Below are 20,374 nucleotides of genomic sequence, written 5' to 3'. Positions count from 1 at the left end.
TGATACATATATTACAACGACACCTTTATTCACAATGTTTACGTAACTTTATGGTAATCATTTCCTGTTTGATTTTGCAGGGCAGCTTATTCTGTAAGTGAGATGTTTTTCTTAGTAATCATTACAATTAGCTTTTTCTCATCGTATATAAACTATCGAATAGTATTTTGAGGGAAGATAATACTCTTCATGGAATGGTGGAAAGATGATCAATGTGTAGAACAACAGCATTAAAATCCAGACTAGCCTCTATTCCTCACATTGAAATTTAGGACTGTGAGAAATGATTGATGAAATGGCGCAAGGGTAACACCCAGTGTGACTGGCGAGTCTTGATCTACTGACATTTGACGCTGGAATCCAGTGACTTAGAAGACATAGGGAAAAGATATAAACAGATCAGCACTTAGTTTGGTCAATCTGAAATCTATGTTTTTTGAACAGTCCAGGGATCATCAAATCCATTTAGTTCATAATTACTATGTATATTTTGTGGTGACAACCACCTTTTCTCTAGCTTCCAATAAAACTTGTGTTCCTCTTTATTGTTTCTATTATTGTCACCCAATATCATCAGCATATGCCAATAACTGATGTGTCCCATTCAATTGCAAACCCTCTTGCCTATGTTGGATATTCCTGATGGCATATCCTAGCGCAAAGACAAAGAGCAATGGAGACAAAGCATCTCCTTGTTTGTGTTACTAGACAGTTTAATAAATTTTCTGGGCTGCAGATGACGTGGAGATAAGTGAAAATAGTTTCAGTAATTCACAGATAAGGAATATTGAAAGAAATATTAGACAGAGGTAGTTTCCTATGAAAAGCTACATGACATAGGAAAGGATGAAGATGGGTTGCTATGAAATCACATGTATCATGATAAGTATTTCTCAGGCAATATACAGAATTACCACTGTTAAAAATGTTAGCTATCATGACTTGGCAGCACCTGATAAAATTATAGCATCATGGTACACTGCAGTAACATTTACAAATATATTGTTTTTGATACACCACTTTGAATACGAAAGGCCAATATTCTAATGCAGTGACCCATTTAAAATGCAAACTTAACTAAAACAGTATTTGTAAATTTTTGTGACATCAACGTAACGAGAAAATTGAATTTTTACTTCTGTAGTTTTAATGTGTTAACAAGAACTGAAGATGCTGACATGTACGCCACCTTCTCGAAGACAAGAATCCACACTCTTTAATGTTTTTCATGCAACTTTGTGAAGTGTTTGTTACTGGTTGGTATACAGTTGTTTTATTTGGTATTTCCTTGTTAGGATATGTATAGCTAAATGCTTCACAAGTATCAGGAAACAATTTAAATGTGAAGTAATGATTGAGAATGTACAAATATTCACACCTGCACAGCTTTTGGGTAATTAGTATGACCAATGACCTAGCAACGAAGGTGGCCTTGACTTGAGTACCTTGTGTGGGTGAGCCTGCTTCTGATTTCATTTTTGTACCACAGTATATGAATGTTAATGGGTTACATTTTAAATGGTACACCTTGTATAATGTTTATGTATTACACCTGCAACACAAAAAATATTCCTATGGTACTGCTTATATACTTATGATAAAGAGGTTATATATTATATTATGCATATAATAATAATGAATGGCTATCAAACCACAATGCTGATTTTATTTATGTCAAAATAACCAAGAAACATGTCACTGTATATATGATTCTTATTTAAATATTTAATATAATAAAATAATATTTAAAAAATGTGTGCCAATATACACATTAATATATCTTTTTACATACATAACCAGATACCACATTCTTGTTTATGAGTGAGATCAGAATAAAGACTATTATTTTGTAACACAGAAACAAAATTATAATTTTTGCATCACTCACACAGAGTTCATGTAATTGTGTTAGTGCAGTATTTAAAAAATATAGAGTTTCAAATATGTTAAATAATAATACGATTACTCTGGGTGATATTCCTCAATTTCTGCTGGTAAAACTTAATTTTATTATAGCTTGGGTAGTTCACAAGCAGGTTATGTCCTCAATAGTTCCTTTTATTAGAAGCACAACTTGACCATAAATAATTGTTCTGGAAGAACATCTAGTGTTAAAATTTCCAGGACTTGTGATTATAATTGGCCAAAATGTTACATGGGATGTATGCAAAACCTGTTAAATTTTCTGCATTCCTATCTTTGTAAAATGATTAGTATGATATTGGTATCCATACTTTTGTATTCGAACCAAGTTATGATGAATATACATAACATGATGTGCCAATTACATATGTGGATCAGCTTATGAAGTTCAACAGAAGAATATAGTTATATTAATTAACATTGCAATTTTAACATCAGTTGAGTAGTGCTGATACTGATACTCAATTAATGTGGGATACAATAAAGGCAGCACACAATCTGTGCAGAAACAGTTCTTACCAGTGCAAAAGGCAATTTGAGTTGAATTTAAATTATACTGAATCAATATCAGAGTGAATATCACTTCATAACCTCTGATGAAACACTGGCCCGTAACTTTAACCTAAAAAGTTCATTGTGGAGTGGAGAAACACAAATTTACCTTAACCAGAATTACTGAACAAATTCAGAAAATAAGGTAATGGGTACAGTGTTTGATGATACAAAGCATTACTCATGTAGATTAACAAGTCCAGTCAAGTACTGTTTGCAACTACTGTAGTCTCCAAACAACTCTCTAAAATTATGAAGAAGTAATCCAGTCATCTGTCCAAAGACACTTATTTTCCCCACAATGTTTGTCCCCAGTCACAGTTAATCTGTGCATACATTGATTAAACTGGGATAGGATGTTCTACTTATTATCAAATCTTGATTTGCGACCCTGCTATACACTACTGAAAGAACACTCAGGACGCAAGCGATTCAGGCTTGATGGTAAGGTACAAAATAAAATTTGAGAATGCAAAATCAACTGATCATGTTTTTCAAAATATTTTGTCTTCCTGTGTGCTATCTAAAAACAAAAATTAAAATACATGACATAAAACTCTGCATATTTGTTTTGTATGTGAAACCCAATTACTCAGATTAAAGTAAGAACACAAAGTGAGGGTGTTAAGAACAGAATACTTAGTAGAATATTTGAACCTAAGAGGGGAAAAAGTGATGGCAGCCTGGAGAAAAGTGCATAACGAGGTGCACCACAGTTTGTACTTTTCACCAAATATTATTAAGGCAAAAAAATTGAGAACGAAATGCAGCACATACACAGAATATGATACATAAAAAATTCTCGATGAAAAGCCTGAAGGGATAAGACCACTCAGAAGACCAAGGTATAGATGGGAGGACAATAATGAAACAAATCTTAAGGAAATTGGAGATGTAGATTGGATTCATCTGGCTTAGGACAGGGGATGGAGGAGAGCTCTTGTGAACAAACCTTCAAGTTCCATAAAATGCAGGGAGTGTCTTGACTAGCTGAACTCCACAGAATTAGTTAATTTTCACTATCTGTTGTAATTCACTGCAAAGATATTTTACAATGTCTGTAAACATTTTTCCATCCACATAGGCTCTACTAAATGTACAGTGATTTTAATGTTAATGTGCGACAACAGCATCATTTTAACCGGAGTCTCTCTCTGAAGTTTCACAGTTATTTGAGACACATTCTACTACATACATAAAAATAAAACTACTGCATGTGATTAAGGAAAATGTGTGTCATAGTAGCAGCCAAATGCATGCTGAATTTATGGAATGGATATTAAAGTAGCATAAAGGACAAACATAGGAGTTTTATTTCCAATAGAATCAGAAAAATGTAAATCTCTACATGTCCCAATGTCATATTACTAGATACAACAGATCAGCCATTTACATGCTTGTTATATTTTCAGAAAAATAACAAAACTGTGTAAAAACTGAACTCAAAGACTGTGGATTATAGAGAGCTAGTTCTCAGTATGCCACAATAACTTGACAAGCTCCTAAATTCCTCTCTGAAATACCCATTTATCAAATATCAAAACAATCTTTATTACAACGCAATTAACATTGCAATCATACGTATTTATTTACGAAAAAAGTCAGAACCGGATTTCTGTTATTTATTCTTAGGATTTGCGTGAAATATGCATATATCTGTAAATAACACTGGCATTTAGCACAGTAATTATAAACGGGACTGAACTATGTTCTCTGAAGAAAAGCATGCGGAACAGCGTCAGTGATGGGAGTGATGTGGTGCAATGGAATGTTTTTGATTCTTGAAAGTCAACTGTGCTACTATTCTGTGTAGATATGAATCAATATTTTGTCTAAAAAACAAATTAACTGTGCCTAAGAATGAACTCAGGCATAACTATAAGAGTTGTCTGTAACTGAATGTAAATTTTGAATTGCAATCACAAATTAAAAGTACTGGTAAAACAGAAGATTAAACACGTTCCAGCAGAAAATGAATATAAACAGCCTATTAAACAAAGCAATGAAAACTACGCTATTGCTCCTTACTAGCAATCAGGATATAAGAAAAATGTATCTTTTGTATTTTTCAGTCTGTGACAATATTCCAGTTTGCGAGGCAATTATCTTTTTATATTCTGATCTCACTCAACTATGTATTCAAAAAATTCTACACTATTATTCATCAACAAACAAAATAAGAATAAAAGTTGTCATAGTTCTTTTCACCACTACACCTTAATTAAAAAGACATATTAACAAATGTGCACTGCACACAATTTTAGTATTTAATCTACTACTATGACAATTTAATTTTTTTTTGGTTCATACATTCTTTCACAAGTTTCTGTACCCAGCAAAGTGATATAATATGTAAGATATGCAAAGGTTCACTAGAATTGATATATATTGTTTACCTAGTTCAGGAGTTCCCATGTGTCGGATCTTTGTACTACACTAAAGTGATCACAACACAAAACACAATTCATAAGAAGTGTCACTGCTTTAGGTTATGACACAAGAAAGTTCATCTAGACGTCTGAATTAAAGCTTCAATGTTCTGTTTGAATGAAGACTGCGTTAACATATCTGGAGTGAATCCCATGGGTTCAGAACCCCTGAACTAGTTATAGTTCTCTTTGTGAGATGGTCACAATCAAAATTCTGTCAAAGAGAAAGGGATTAAAGTACGGAAGCAAACGGCACACTGAATAGTACGATATCTCAAATCATGGCCAACAATAATTTTGACGTTTGGTACTTTAGACTGTAATTAGATGCTGGAAAAGTAATCTACTCGATATAATAGCCATCATCCATCACGCCTGATTGGACAAGTGCACTGTTCATGCAATGCAAAACTTAATTTAAATTAAGTTCTAAATAAGTGGTGACATTGGTAGCAATAAACCGTACAATAATAAAGCACAAAAAACTTTAATTCCCGTCAATTATGACGTGTCGAATGCTCAGCCAGTTTTTTTAATCATTCATCTTTAGCACCTCAGCAAAGCAGATTTTAGAGTTTCTTTTATAAACTCAAACACTCCACTTCACTGAAATTAAATAAAGGAATTTTAGTACCTAGAATATGCTTTTGGTATGAAACAAATTAATTTCTTGAAGGCTGCAAAATATAGAAGTCTTGCATTACATCCCCAAAAGTTTTCTGGAAATTATGACAATTCGAGCTGTGGTTCATAATTTGATTGCAGTGTGATACCGCAAATAATTCTTTCCTATTGAACAAATTTTAAATTCTCCACCTTAACATCGTTTTCATTATTATAAGCTCTAAGTTTGAAAGAACTGCACAAGTTGGCCTCTAGTGAATTCTGGTGGTACTGAAAGGTTTATCTTACTGAAATGGGTCTTTCATCCTGATCTTGATCTACTTTGTCTGTGACGTCTCTAAATTTTTAGCCTTTTTTTTTGTCTACCATCCAGGTCAAAGTTTATATATATATATATATATATATATATATATATATATATATATATATATACATATTTTTTCTTAAGTAACTTTTGAAATATAGTATAAAACATGCCTAAATTGCAGAAATTTATATCACAATGATCTTACCATTTTACATTTCTCAGAAACACCAAAGATATTTGGCATTCAGAATGTTAGTTTCTTATGCAAAATTCCTTCTAGAAAAGTATAACATATTATATGTGGTAAACATTACATACAAATCTTCACTCTTTACAGTGATTAAATTACAGAAAATTTAAGATTAACTTAAATAAAAACTGTAACATTTCAAACACTAGATACTTCTCTAGAAATAAGATATAATAAAACAATTATTCAGAAAATCTAAAGACACACACACACACACATACACACAAAAACTTAGATGAAATGTACATGTCTTGGACTTCCATCTTTAAATATAGTTTTGAAACAATGTTCTTCCACTTTATTAAAAAATCACACTATGAACAAGGTCATAAAATTTTTATTAAGTTTTCCAGATTGTAGCAAAATTAAAATTGTCATTTCTTTGTTGCATACCATTTTCTGTTCATCTAAGTATCTTACTGTTACTAATAGCTTCAAAGTTTGACAGAGGTAAGTAAGGTTTATGAGTAAGCAATCTGTACTACAAATAAAATTAGTTTCGTAAGACTTTAGGTTCTCACAGCGGTGAGTATGAAGACGGAAATCTTCTAAAATTAGTTTCATACGTAAGACTGAAAATATAAGAGAAGTTCCCCAGATCATATCTATCCATGATAAACTGTTGTAGTTCATGCACAAAATTAGGCCAAATACTTTTCTACAGATACCCTCTGTCGACCTAATATAATAAAGTGTATAGTTTTTGTTAACAGACTTGTAAGTCGTTGGTAGAAAGCATGCAATTTCTATTCAGATGTACCAGGTCTCAGTTCCAGCCCATGGCACCAGCTATTCAGAAGTCTCATGATATTTAGAAGTGCGTTCACGAACAAGCGGGGACAGTAGTTTGAAACAGTCCATAAACTGCAAAATAATAAATTCTTTAAAATTCACTAAACACAAGCACTTACTCATCTCAATACCAAATAACATCTGCAGGTGATATACCATCATTAAATAACCTGGGGTCCAATTAAGTACTTGCCTAAAGAGTAATTACATTAAAATGTTTGTTCTATTTTCTTCCTTTCGAGGGATTTACATCCGAAATTCATTTAACAAACATACCACTGGTATGCACAGCGAACATGAAGGATAATGGACCTAGAGATAAAACAAAGCATGTTACACATCAAATTTCTCTAACAGAGTCCAGGACTTTCCTACAAGTACCAATCTTGAAACTACTACATGTAAATACAAATTCAACTTGCACCCATATTTAGAACCCATTCCATTAAAGAACCTTCAAACAAACCAAATACAGAGCTATACTGTAAATTACAATGGTCTAACATAGCAAATTTAAATATTTACTATTAATTTCTTATTTCAGGGCATAATATAAAATACATTCTTCTCAGCAAACTTTTGGCCATTTGATGGTATGAATAATTTGTGTTATACAGTATCTCAAAATATGTATAGTGCAATACAAATTCAATATAAGAGTTGATATAAACCAGTTACAATTAGTGTACACATAGGATATTCCTGCTGTAAAAATAAAGGCAGTTATGTACAAACTAAAGTATACTCCTTGCTGAATTTGAACATAAAACATTTCTGAAGGCAGAAGAATATATAACATTTACTGTGATGGCAGAAGACTTCCGTTATATAAATATGAACGATGCTAACAGACATTTCCAGACTTACAGATATGCTAATCTATGACTCTGGGACTAAAGAAAATGTATTACAAATTTTTAATGTGTAGCTTTACAGTCATGTTTCTAGTCCAGTGCTAGTATAATGCTTTCATTCACACCAATTTCATGCTCATCGTTTAACGCTCACTTCAGTTGGAATAATAAATGTATATTTTGACTTCTGAATATTAGGGGGTCTCTTAAATTTGAAACAGGTAAGAGTCTCAGATAGTCAAACTCCAGTTCTGCCAACATAACAATAATAATGACTGTTTATATCACTAAAATTAGTTTCATGTAAGTTTCCATTACAGTACTGGTGTTATTTCACTGTTTTGAGTTTTGTTTGTCAAGGGCATAACAGACACTTTGTCATCAACATGGATACCAGCATCAAAAAATTAATTTTGTTTTTTGAACAGCAGATTCAAAATACGTTGGACTGTACGTTCATCTGAATAGAAACGCATGGAGAATGTCTTAAAAACACAATTAATTTAGCCACACTCCTGAAATCATTATATCAGCAAACAGCCTTAAGTAAAATGTGAAAGCAATATCTAATCAGGTACAAAGTCAAGAGATGAAACAAGAAACTCACTTATAACAAAGTTATAAGTAAATACGGTACTGTCCATTTTTATGACTTATTAGTCAAAAGAATGTCTGCCAATCTGTAAACGCTATAAATTATACCACACAGGTTAAAGAAATATTCCTGAGTGTTATGAATCTACAATACTACTGAAACAGATATATATCTTATCGCTAAGAAATAAACTAAACTCTGTGCACACACACAAACATGTCTACAACTAGAACAGTGAATTCCAACAGTAAACCAGTCTTTGCCTGTACACTGTGTATGCTAAAATGTCAAATCAGATGTTTTAACTTCTGTCAATGCTGTTACTGGGGTTGGGTTGATTCGGTAAAGTACAGTGGCAACCAGAGTGTTTTAAACTAGTAAGAAATGCAATCAAAACTCTACTACTGAACCAGAAAACATTTAAGAAACTCTTATAGAATATTTTAAAGTGAAAAAAATTATACCTGATTTTACACTAGAGCATCTGCGATGTTAAACAAAAGCAAATGCAACGTTGAACATTAAAATCAAAATCCACCTCGCAAACAAATAACACCAAGATGACAAGAAAATGGTACACTATAATACAAACTGTAGGCTCTTCATTTTGTGGTTTGTTGCTGGCAATTGCTGTGTCTTGGGAGGTTTCGGCAGTGGTGTTTTTATGTTGATGAGGCACTTATTTTAATTTTAAAAACTATTCATGCCTTATAGATAGTTAATTTTCATTTAAAATGATTCCCCTTTAAACATCTCCCTTAATGTTAATAATTATCACAGAAATAGTAGTATATTTCCCCCTTATAAACCACTTATTTTTCTTTGCCAGACACGTAAACAAAGTTCCAATACCTACACACTAAAATTTTATGCTAGAAAACTTATAATAATCTATTAAACATATTTATGTGGCAGTTAAATACATTCAAGTTCCTCTTCCACCTTTCAAAATTTATTAAACACACGTCAAAATTAAAATAAACAAATTATGGTATAGTTTTAATGGTGATGACTGTAACTTGCACTGCATAGCATACAAATGATTTATGGGCATTACAGATGTTGATAAGCAAATAAGTGATAAGAAAGAAAAATAGTTAACCAAACATAATGGCAGAATATAAAGCAGCATTTTAAAAGGGGGCCGAGATCCCTTCTAACACAACATACATTCTATTCTTTTGATGAATGCATCTCTCATTAATTAGAACGTGGCGATCAACTGTGTTTCTATGAAAAGATACCGTGTTGTATTTTGCTGTGTTTGAATGAAATTCTGAAATTAAGCAAATTCAGGGACTTGTACTTAACTGACGTGTCCTTTTACAGCAGTGTGAACAAGATGTATCAACTATTTTGACATTTTTCACAATATTTTAAATTATACTGAAATAACATCTTCTGTTGAAAATGGTTTTCCTTGGAGTATTTTGCAAAACAGAATATAGTAAACTGATACGTCTTCTGGGTGATAACACTGAAGATGGAGGTAGTATGTTCCTCCAAAATACTGTCTATCTTCAAGCCCACACAACAGTATTACCCAGTAACATAATAATAATGTCTTTGTGCTGTATGTATCTGTAATTGTACATTTTAAATTTGACCTAATTTTTAGCAATGATACCAGATATTCTTCAAAAAGAAATGGTAAATAAATATAATGAAGACCACGATGGTTAACACATTCCTACATCACAACATTCTTTGTTAACATGGCCTTCAGGCACAGATGTGAGCATAAACTATGAACTATCCTACCTCACAGAGTAATGACACAATTTGAAACCTGTTTAATATCATATGCATAACAATTATATAACATAAATCGATATGTTGAAGGGTAGCACTAGGCACACATCTACACAAACACATCCAAAAAGGATTAAAAATTTTAGATATTGAAATACACGGGAAGCATGAATATAACATCAAGGATAAGGAAACTGAGAACTGATATGATGTACTTTGTTAATCCTTTAAAATCCATTTTGCATTTGTGTGTTCTGTACGATTCTCACTCTAAGGGATAATTAAACAGCATTAACCACTTGGTCTTTGTAATGGTGACATCTTTGTTTCCAGTACAAACTGAATTCTATTATTTATATTATTAGGCTTGAAAGGGTTAATATTTCTTTTTATGTAAGGGATGTATAGAAATCACTTGTACTGGTACTTCATGTTATTACAAGTATCTATCATGCAATATGACATAGCAGACTGGAATTTTGTCAACTTTCAGTAAATCCTCGTCTTCAGCTATAAAACAGCTCATATATGGACTAGTTCTAAAACATATTAAAATGTCATTTAAACTTGTTTGTACAAGTTTATTTTTATTAGAAGTGAATTTTATTATCCTGCACAAAGGGGTGATGTCAATAATAAAATATTTATTACAAAAAAATGCCCAATTTTTTTTTGCTGATTATTAATTTGTTAGGTTAGAATATAAGTACCATAAAGAATAACGCAGAAATTCATTTACAGGCTAGAAAATAAATTAATCTACAAGTCATTATGTAATTTTTAAATACCTGACGACAACAACAAACAGAAGTTATGCTCATATGACTATAGAAACATAAATTAAAGTACTCCGTTATTATTCGATTCAAAAACTCGCTGTGATGATGGGGAGTGGATAGAAATGGCAGAGGATCATGTTCAAAGAGAGCTTACTATTAGCAGCTGAACCTTCAGTTCTGTTATCAAAGAGTGGGTAGTGGTCAAAATGTGAATGTGATAATGAATCATACTCTTGATGACTGGAAACCCATGTTAATTTTTACAAACTCCATTCAAAAATATACTTACGAAATTAAAAATTTGTTGTAACTGTAAGCAGGATACATATTACATTATCTGTACACACTACTGCTAAGTGATAAGCAATTAAATTGTGGATATATCTTGGAAAGTAAAAAACACTGCTTTTGAAGCATTTTCTATTTTCTGATTTTAATTAAGTTACAGACTTGATTAAAGTTTCCCCTGTTGAAGAAGTACACCTGACAGCACGCAATCAAGTAATTACTACAGTAAAGTTGCTGGAAGTTCTATTTTGGTCCGTACAGAATGATAATTCTAGAAATTGATTCTCTAAAGGTCTGGGACAATCAATGATATATTATATCCATATTAGCAGAGTACCTGTGTTACTGCATATAAATAAAAAAAAAGCTTACATTTCTTGCCTGAAAGTCATAGTAAGCCTTATAATTTGATATGTATCATTGAATGTAATAGGAAAAATTATTATCCCAAAACCAAATACCATCTACAGTAATTAATTTCAAAGATATTTGTCACGATTTTACCCATTGCTTCCGTGTGAATAAAAAAAACCAGTTGATCCCAATCTTCCTCAGTTGCATCAAAAATTTGTTGAATTCTGAAGTGTATTAGAGAGCTGCAAACTGAGAAAAGGAAGTAATTAAATATTCACGTGGTAGTTTTATTTATAAGAAAATGTTTAAATAAAAAATTATATTTACATTTTATGGATTACTCTTAATGTAAGAAATATTAAAATTAATTATTCTTGAGAATGCAAGTGTTGTACATTCTTACGATGAAAATAAAAAGCAAAACGTCTTAAAAATATAGAACTTCTTTGGAACCCATGGATACCTGTCCTTTAATTTAAAAATAACATTATATTGCAAACTGTAGCCTTTATCCCATGCAGTAAAAAACTGCATTAGAAGCATTATCATGACAAACGGCACACACAATATTGAGTGATACTGCTTGTTATGACATCAATATTAAACAATACACTAACTGCTTTACAATTTAATAGTTCACATATTCCTAGTGCCATGCCACCAGATGTGCTATGTCAGCGGGTCAATGTCATAATTTTTAAGGGAACGTTGACGTTGATCATTTAACGACAAATCAGAATTGTTTTGATTTGTGTAACAGCTTTTTAACTAATCCTGCATGATATTACATTAAAAGGGTTTGAACAAGTAAAAGTGTAAAAGAACATGAGGTGAACGAACTCCATGAAGTAGAATCATTCTTAAGAGAATAAGTTATTCAATTAATAAATAAATTTCTCTGCATTTTACGGATCCTAATGGCTCATTAATGAGTTCGCAAGAGCCTCTTATTGATTCATATTCCGAGTCTGACAAATCTACTCAAAGCGTAGGTCTTCTAAGCGATCTCTTCACTCAAGGTTTTCCAACTAAAATGTAGTATAATTCCCCATCTATCGTACGGATGTAAATGTCCCACACATTTCAACATAAGGTAAATCCGAAAACTGTTAATACATCTACAACCACCCACAAATCCTTCAGGTACCAAAAATGTAGTATGTGACACCGAAAACAATGCAATAAATTTATTCAATGTCCTGCCTTCAATATTTTGGCATCCGTAATTTTTAATTTTGTCACTCTTTTCAGTTGTACACAACATAAACAGATTCCTGGAGTGCACGTGTTCTAAAATTGAATAATATGAAATTATCTCCCTCATACAATGTTAAAAGGTGGTAAACAAAAGATTGCACTATTTTTATAAGTGGCAACCTGGACACAGGTAAGTACTGGCTTTTCGACTAACGTAAAATGAAAAATCGACACAGGTTACATTAACTGTAATGTCATGAATTATATTTATTTTACCAAGCAAAATAATAATGGAGAGTAATTTGCAGTGCTTTGTTAATGTAATGGTACTTACCAACAAGATGCAATGCCCCATTTATTATTAAGTCTCGAAGTATTAGCAGGGTAAGAAGAGAATCTTCATGTAAACTAACAAATCTGAAATTCTACCAAAATGGAGCAATAAGTCATTGTTAACCCCACATTTCTCACCCACTATCATGCAGAATGCAACCTTCTGTAAGTCTCCAGCAATTCATTAGCAGCTACTGATGCTGGAGTACAGAGGTAGGCTGTGGCAGCTGCAGAGGACACCTGAATCATGGCCGCAGTTGAAGAGTTGTTTCCGCCAGCGGTTCCGGGATTCGGCTGTGTCGTCACATGGTGTAAAATGTTTGGTGAGAGAAGTGCAGTGTTATTAATTGTTGTTAGTGGAACATTACTGTGACCGATGGCTCCGGCCACATGGACCTCACCAGTACCAACATTCTCCACTTTGACCTGGTTATTCTGCGACTGTCCCAAGTTGGCGGTATTTGTTGCAGCCTGCCCAGTCTGTAACTGTTGCTGCTGGTTCTTATTTCGATGTCTCTGTTTGTGCGTAATAAGGTACTGCTTCATTGCAAATCCCTTACTGCATATGTCACACTTATAAGGGAGTGGATTCTCAGCTGTTGCATTGGTACCGTTACCTTCCCCTGTTCCATCGCTGTTCACGATGGATGAACCCGGAGTGGCGTGACTTCCTCGATGCATGAGGTAATAATGTTTCACAACAAAAGATTTACCACATGTTTCACAAATATATGGCCCAGCTATACCATGTGTCTTGCGGTGTTTGTGTAAATTGTCTTTTCGACTGAAACTCTTTCCACATAGGTCGCAACCGTGCATCTTCTGCCCCGTGTGTGATACCGCGTGTCGGACCAGATGTTCTTTGCGGCTGAATGCCTTCCCGCATGATACGCAGACATATGGCCTTTCACCTGTGTGCAGCTTCCTGTGCTGAAATAAATGCTCTTTTCTTTTAAATGGTTTGCCACAGATCTCACAACCAAAGCTGCCACCACTGCCTGCTACATTACCGGCGTTCTTGTCTGCAACAGTGTTTTCTGAATCCTGATTTGTTGGACAATTACATGGTGAATGTGAATGAAGTTCTTCAAGGGTACCAAATACTTTACCACAACGCTCACAAGGCCGAGTAGCATTTGGAGCTGCGGCTACTTCAAGAAGTGTTGCCGTGGGACCAGAAGTTCCATCGATGATATTCACCGTCTTCATGCGTAGAAATTCACCAATCTGAGCTATTGAGGACCTGGAGATAAGACCCACACAGTAAATATTCAATTTGAGTGTCATGATTTCAAAGTGACTGATAGCTAATAAACCCTGGTCATTAAGGAGACAAGCTACACCTCATTATGAATTCAATCTTGGTTACTATAAGCATCTGGTTTGAAGGTATGCTGAATGATTGAATCAGATAAGACAGTGAGCTAAGGCTACTTCCATTTGTTGCATAGTTTGTAAAAGTTTCACCAATGACAAACGAGCTTTATGTTGAATGCAAGCATATAAAAAGTGTTCTGTTCCTTAGCACAGCTCAAAAATCTCCCCCATTTGGATCCTTCTTATTTATGTGGAGGTTAGAAGGCTGCAGAGCAGATGAGTAAAGACAGCTAGCTGGGATCTTCAAGATTTTATTCTGTGGACTGGAGCTAGTCCACAGAATATTAATTACCAAGCTATCTGCCACGGATGAACGTCATTGCCTGCAGGTCTTATTCATGGCACTTTAATTCTGCTGCTCTTCAGGCTGAAAACTAGCTCAACCAGGAGGTCCAACAAATAGGTCTTTCTACCTTCCCTTCTTACCTGATAATGGAAGTATAATTCAACTTCCAAAACATAGTAATTTTATAATATATGGATGACGGATAACTCCAAAATAAAATTTAACACAAGATTTCTCATGTTCTTCTCAGTCATTCCTGGCAAATGTTGGGTCTAGCACCTGAAAACAGGGCATGACTACAGCATAATTAATAAAATCATGGCAACAGCATGATTACTGTGAGGTCAAATACCTCTGCATTGCTGCATGATCTTCTGGTCGAAATAGCCCGTCTCTGTCCTTGTTGAAATTAAAATGTACTAGCATCTCCTGGCCCGGTCCTGCCGTAGTAAAAGCTACTGCTGCCGTCGCCTGCTGATGCTGTTCAGCCGACACATCACCTTCCTCACTGTTTTCTGGTGACTAAAAGGACAAACAGCTTAACTCATAACTAAAACATTTACTGTAAGAGATTTTGTGTGGAATTGTAGGTTGACAACAAAGTTAAAAAAATAACGCACACACAGTCTCTTTGGCCCTGAAGATACAAACAATATGCTTCTCACATATGTTGCTATCTACCCACGTCAACTCGGTGTCACGACCCAGAAGAGCAACATCACCAAACCACATTATGTGAATAAAATAATTTATCTGTATCATATATGAAAAAGCTTTACTCTCTGAAGGAAGACAGATAATAAAGGTAACTGATGTTATTATCATATAAGGCAATCTTTGGCACAAATTGTATGAAATGTAAACAAATTTATACTAGTCTTAACACAACGAATGTCAAATATAACTTGTTCTAATATATATTTTTCCCTCTTTGCACTTCCCACTCCTCCAAAGTCTCGCTAAACTTCGTAACACTATTCTAATGACTCCGATTTTTAAATCAATCTCTTCAGCTATTACCACAAAGAGATGATCTTCAGAAATCGACATTCCAAGAACCTCTATGTGATGTCTGACGAGGAAGGAAGACTACAGTAAATATTGGAACATAATTAAAAAAAAATTAATAGACATGGATTTGTGATGATAGGTATATGCAACTTTACTGCACACTTTCTCAACCTTGGCATCCAAATGCAATATTATGTTCACTAATGAACGTGTGATATAGCCCCAGTACAAAGTCAAAAATGTTTACATCTGGACTACACATAATCCACATTTATTTTAAAAAGTAGCACAGCATCCATCCACATCACGTTCTGATGTAGGGTGGAGTCACCAGTGAATCAAATATTGGACCATATTTCTTTGATGTATCTGTCAGTGGGGTGCCATCCTGTACCTAAAATTTCTGGTGAGGCTAAATTTAACTTTTTAAACCATAACATTTATGTAACATACTGTGTTTCTTAATTTTAAAAAGTTTAAATAAATGTTATATGATATGAAGTTTTCATGGTAACTAAACTCAATAAAATCTTCTTGGAAACCATCACAACCCTGACAATGGGAATGGAGAAGGTTCCCTGAAATATAGGTTTATTCGTGTAACAAACTGACGTGACAACAGCCCGAGAAGATTTTATCATGTAAATAAATGTGATTCACACTTTGAATAGCCCGATAACAGTTCTTACGGGTGTCTATCAAATTTCCTTTCTTACTTTAACAAAATAAAACCATAATAACTAAAATTTGGCTGCAGAATAAACTGACCTGATGGTGCCTAGCAGATACAACCTTGTTCGCAAAGTCCGTCTCGCTGCATTGCGTGCTTCCGTCTTCCACTTTTGCTGTCACCTGTGCAACTACGGGGTTTGCGTCAGTAGTTCGTGTGTTGGCAGCAGTGCATTCGTAGCTGTAGCATGCTTCAGTGGTTGCTGCCTCAACTACTGTAGGTCCTGCTGACCCAGGCTGCATCTAGAAAGCAAATGGTACTCAAATCTGTCAATATCACAAAGCACCATTACAAAACATTCAGCAGACCACGTAAATATTTTTTAAAACAAAAACTCAATATGATGAAAATCGAGTGACACGCACACGAAGTACAGAAATGAAACACCACGTGCAAAATGTCAGAAAACACTAAAAATGTATGTGACAACAAGAAACAGATACGAGGCTTACGACAAAATTGTAAGAATAATTTCAGATTTTTTTTATTAATCTGCTAGCATAAAGATTTATTGTGAACTAAACTGTACAGTGTAAAAATTTGATCTAGGTCTTTACAATGTTAGAAATGTCGACTCTGGTCATCTGGGTAGTGACACCATGCAGTGTTCTCGATGGCAAACATTTTGGGGGAATCTATCACCTCCATCTTCAGGGCTAAAAACTACATGGCATCATAACTTAGAATACAACATTTAACACCTGCATCACCACAAGAAACTCAAATTTCAGACAGCCACGTTGATGAGATTTGAGGTTTTCGTGGCAGTGAGGGCGAACAATGTTGTTCTGGTGTTTGGCGTCACGTAGACTCGTCGGTAGACGCGTCTACCCAGGACATCAGTCTTGACGCTGGTCAACCTTCCTCTGAAACACTGGTAACACTACTGACACTATACAGCATCATAACCCAAGACCACAATCCACAACATAATTCCAATTTATTTGGGAAATAAATGGAGGTATGTGGTCGCGTTCATTCTCCAGCCACCTTTACTATCAGGGACAGAGCCTCCTCCCCATACCCAATAAACAGGAGACAGGGTGACCAAAATAGTTGTTCTAGATCTGATAAAAAAAACCCTCAATCTTAAGTCAGTCACCTTACTGATTGAGCTATCACCTTTTAAACAGGACAATATAACACGAACACGAGCTATGAATTTAGGAATGCTCACCTGCATGGCACATTTGTACTGCTGCACTCTTGTTCCATCTGCATCACTTACAATCTGAATACCAGCTGCCTGCACTAGACTGTTTAAACCGTCTGTGGCAGCTGTCAGAGCTGTTCCGGCCTTATTATGCTGGTGTTTCTCAGAGTCCGAGTTGGCTGTCGTTGCTACAGCTACAGTGGTAGTTGTCTTTTTCTTTGGTGGACTCTCATCTTTGACATATACCTAGAAAATAAGGATGTGGTTACAAGTACAAAAATAAAATTTACAGCAAAACTTTGTGTTACAAACATGCAGAAATTGTATTATATAAGAAATTAAACATTCAAAATTAAGATGCATATTACCAAATCTATTGTAATTTAGATGTTGCATGATATTTTTAAGTATACAGTCCTATTCAGCACTTTGTATACATTTAACATAATGAAGAATGTAAAAAAAAGTCTAAAATTACTTTTCCTTCACGTGTGAAGTCATCTGAATAGCGTAGGGATGTGAAGTAACTCTCCAACATCGCTTCTGCATTGACGCAGGATTCCCGAAAGTCATAAAAGCTTTCCAGCTTGTCCACACAATGACTGCAGATAATCTTCGGTAAGGAATCATCTTCGCATACCTGCATAAATTAACAATAACACAGGATAACAAAACAAATATTTTGTTATGATTTGATACTAAAAACCTGTCTTGACACTTCATCTCATATAAAAAAAACTGAAGGTTATTTGAGTTTTGTAAAAGGAAATCTATCACACATGTAATTGCAGTGGTCAGCATTCCTGCTTAATAGCTGGAAGGTTGCAGATTCATACCTCAGCTACTCCTGAATGCCCTAAATGATTATCTCCAGTTCCACAATGCAAATGCAGAAAAAATACATTAAGATACAATACAACTCCTTCCTTCCACATTCTGATGCAGACCGTTCAAAATATTTGTCATATAAACCAAGATATATTTATGCTTGTTAGAAGAAACAATTTTTTCTTACCTGCAAAGACTACAAAAAAACTATGAAAACCCTGCCACAACACCATGTTCTCCAGCCAAGATTCAAGCTTTCTATCTACTGAATATGTCAAAACATTTTATGTTGTTTTTAGTCAGTATGACTTTTACACAAAACAATAAATTCTTCAACCTGCTTATTAAAATAAAATCCACAGTTGTAAACATAGCACAGAGTATGAATAGTGTTTTAATGTACCATAATGTTAAATAACTACATTATGGAGTCCTTCTTGAGAACAGTCACTCAACTACTCAATAAATTCCTCAGCTTTTATGTAACTTGAAGGTCCATTACCACTGGCCATAAGAATCCAGTTCACAACTGCATAGCCTATTTTTTTTTTAAAAAAATGTAATATTACTCCACCTATACTTGGTGAACAATACAATTATGAAGATTATTATGCAATTTTATCCAAGAGCCTGTTATTTCCTGTCCTATTCAAAATATTCTCCTCTATGCTCGATTTTTAGACATTATCAATCTAAAATTGGTTCATACAGGAGAGAGTAAAAGTTTATAAACAGGTAAAATTACAGCTTTAATTAGTCTGACAATGTGAACACCAAACACCAAAGCCCTTCTTTCTTAACTTTAAACCTGCATCTTATTTTGCATTTGAATACTTACTGTAATATCACAAGAAAAATCATATATATACCGAGAATCACATTCCATCCTTGAGCAGATATTAACAGATACTGTCCAACTCTTGAGTGAAGAAACTCAAACAACATGTTCAGTAAAGCAAGGTGGTTTGTGGAGGAAAATATCTTTCAGCCTGAATATCTATCAAAAGACATATAAAGTCGTATGCTTTCAAATTTGCTGAAATGATCAAGTAAGATTCCCATTTGTTTAAAATTAAGTGGAATAGCTTCCCACACACCCTGAACAACCAAAGATATATCTGAGAGACATATGCCTGGGAAGGACAAAAACGAAAAAAAACCCTTCAAATTTCTATATAACACAATATCTACATAAAATATGAAAATATCCAACCCAATGAAGACTGACTGCACTATTTGACTTACTGTTCAATTTGTGAAAAAAACACAACAATCTAACCTCTGCTGAAACCATACAGAATCCATGGGAATTTAACTCTTAATAGAGTGTTTCAAAAATATAATACATGAAAATAAATTTCGATGTTGCCGCTCTATTTAAGGTTTCGATACATTGCACCACAATTTACGACTGGCTAGCATGAGCTGGCCTTTCAAAGACTGATGATGTAGGTTAAGTACGGTTACGTATGATCATTTTGTACTGACACTGGATTAGTCATACCCGATTTGTTCTGCAGCTAGCTCAAACTTTACCTAAGGAATCTATATTTAGTTGAATTTATCATTGATAACATGAATTTAACAGTATCCACTTTCTCACTTACATATTCCACACACCAAAGTTTCATAACCAAGGCGTACGATACCTGAAGTGGCAGACAGATCTGAATTTTTGTTGGGAGTTGCCTTCGACGTCCCTCTTCGCGGAATATGTGCATTTTGGTACCTTCACTTGATGTACAAAGACGACAAAGTTCATAATAATTCACCCTTCTGTACCCTGCCATTGCCTTAAAAGTGGCTTAAAGCTAGCACAGCACTCAATGCGATTAAATATCATTAAAATACTCCAAAAGAAAAAAACATTTCCTTCTTGTTGAAATTGCATCGACAAATTTTATTGAGAACTGTGACGTCGACGCTCTTTTACAATCGATTAGTAACAAACGATATGATG

The 20,374-nt window shown here is 34.2% G+C and overlaps 1 protein-coding gene across 3 annotated transcripts; it reads right to left on the bottom strand.

The window, feature by feature from the left end:
• Window positions 1–1,644: 1,644 nt before the first annotated feature.
• Window positions 1,645–20,365, bottom strand: LOC110839499 (uncharacterized). Of its 3 annotated transcripts, XR_015536651.1 has the most exons (7): window positions 20,022–20,365; window positions 18,065–18,226; window positions 17,611–17,832; window positions 16,472–16,675; window positions 15,045–15,214; window positions 13,031–14,272; window positions 1,645–11,748 (listed from the first exon to the last, which is right to left on the bottom strand). XR_015536651.1 is itself a non-coding variant. In XM_022083738.2 (6 exons), the coding sequence occupies exons 1-6, from the start codon at window positions 20,202–20,204 to the stop codon at window positions 13,174–13,176; spliced, it is 2,040 nt and encodes a 679-aa protein (XP_021939430.1). In that variant the 5' UTR covers window positions 20,205–20,365; the 3' UTR covers window positions 1,645–13,173. The 3 variants fall into 3 exon arrangements, 2 of the variants coding, with proteins under 2 accessions (XP_021939430.1, XP_021939431.1); XM_022083738.2 differs by having other exon boundaries at window positions 1,645–14,272; XM_022083739.2 differs by having other exon boundaries at window positions 1,645–14,272; window positions 20,064–20,364.
• Between the last annotated feature and the right edge of the window lie 9 nt (window positions 20,366–20,374).

The sequence above is a fragment of the Zootermopsis nevadensis genome, unplaced genomic scaffold, assembly GCF_977971745.1.
Source record: "Zootermopsis nevadensis isolate Lab colony 2312 unplaced genomic scaffold, Znev_1.0 Znev_ptg000023l, whole genome shotgun sequence".
NCBI lineage: Eukaryota > Metazoa > Arthropoda > Insecta > Blattodea > Termopsidae > Zootermopsis > Zootermopsis nevadensis.
This window is presented reverse-complemented; position numbering and strand designations above follow the sequence as displayed.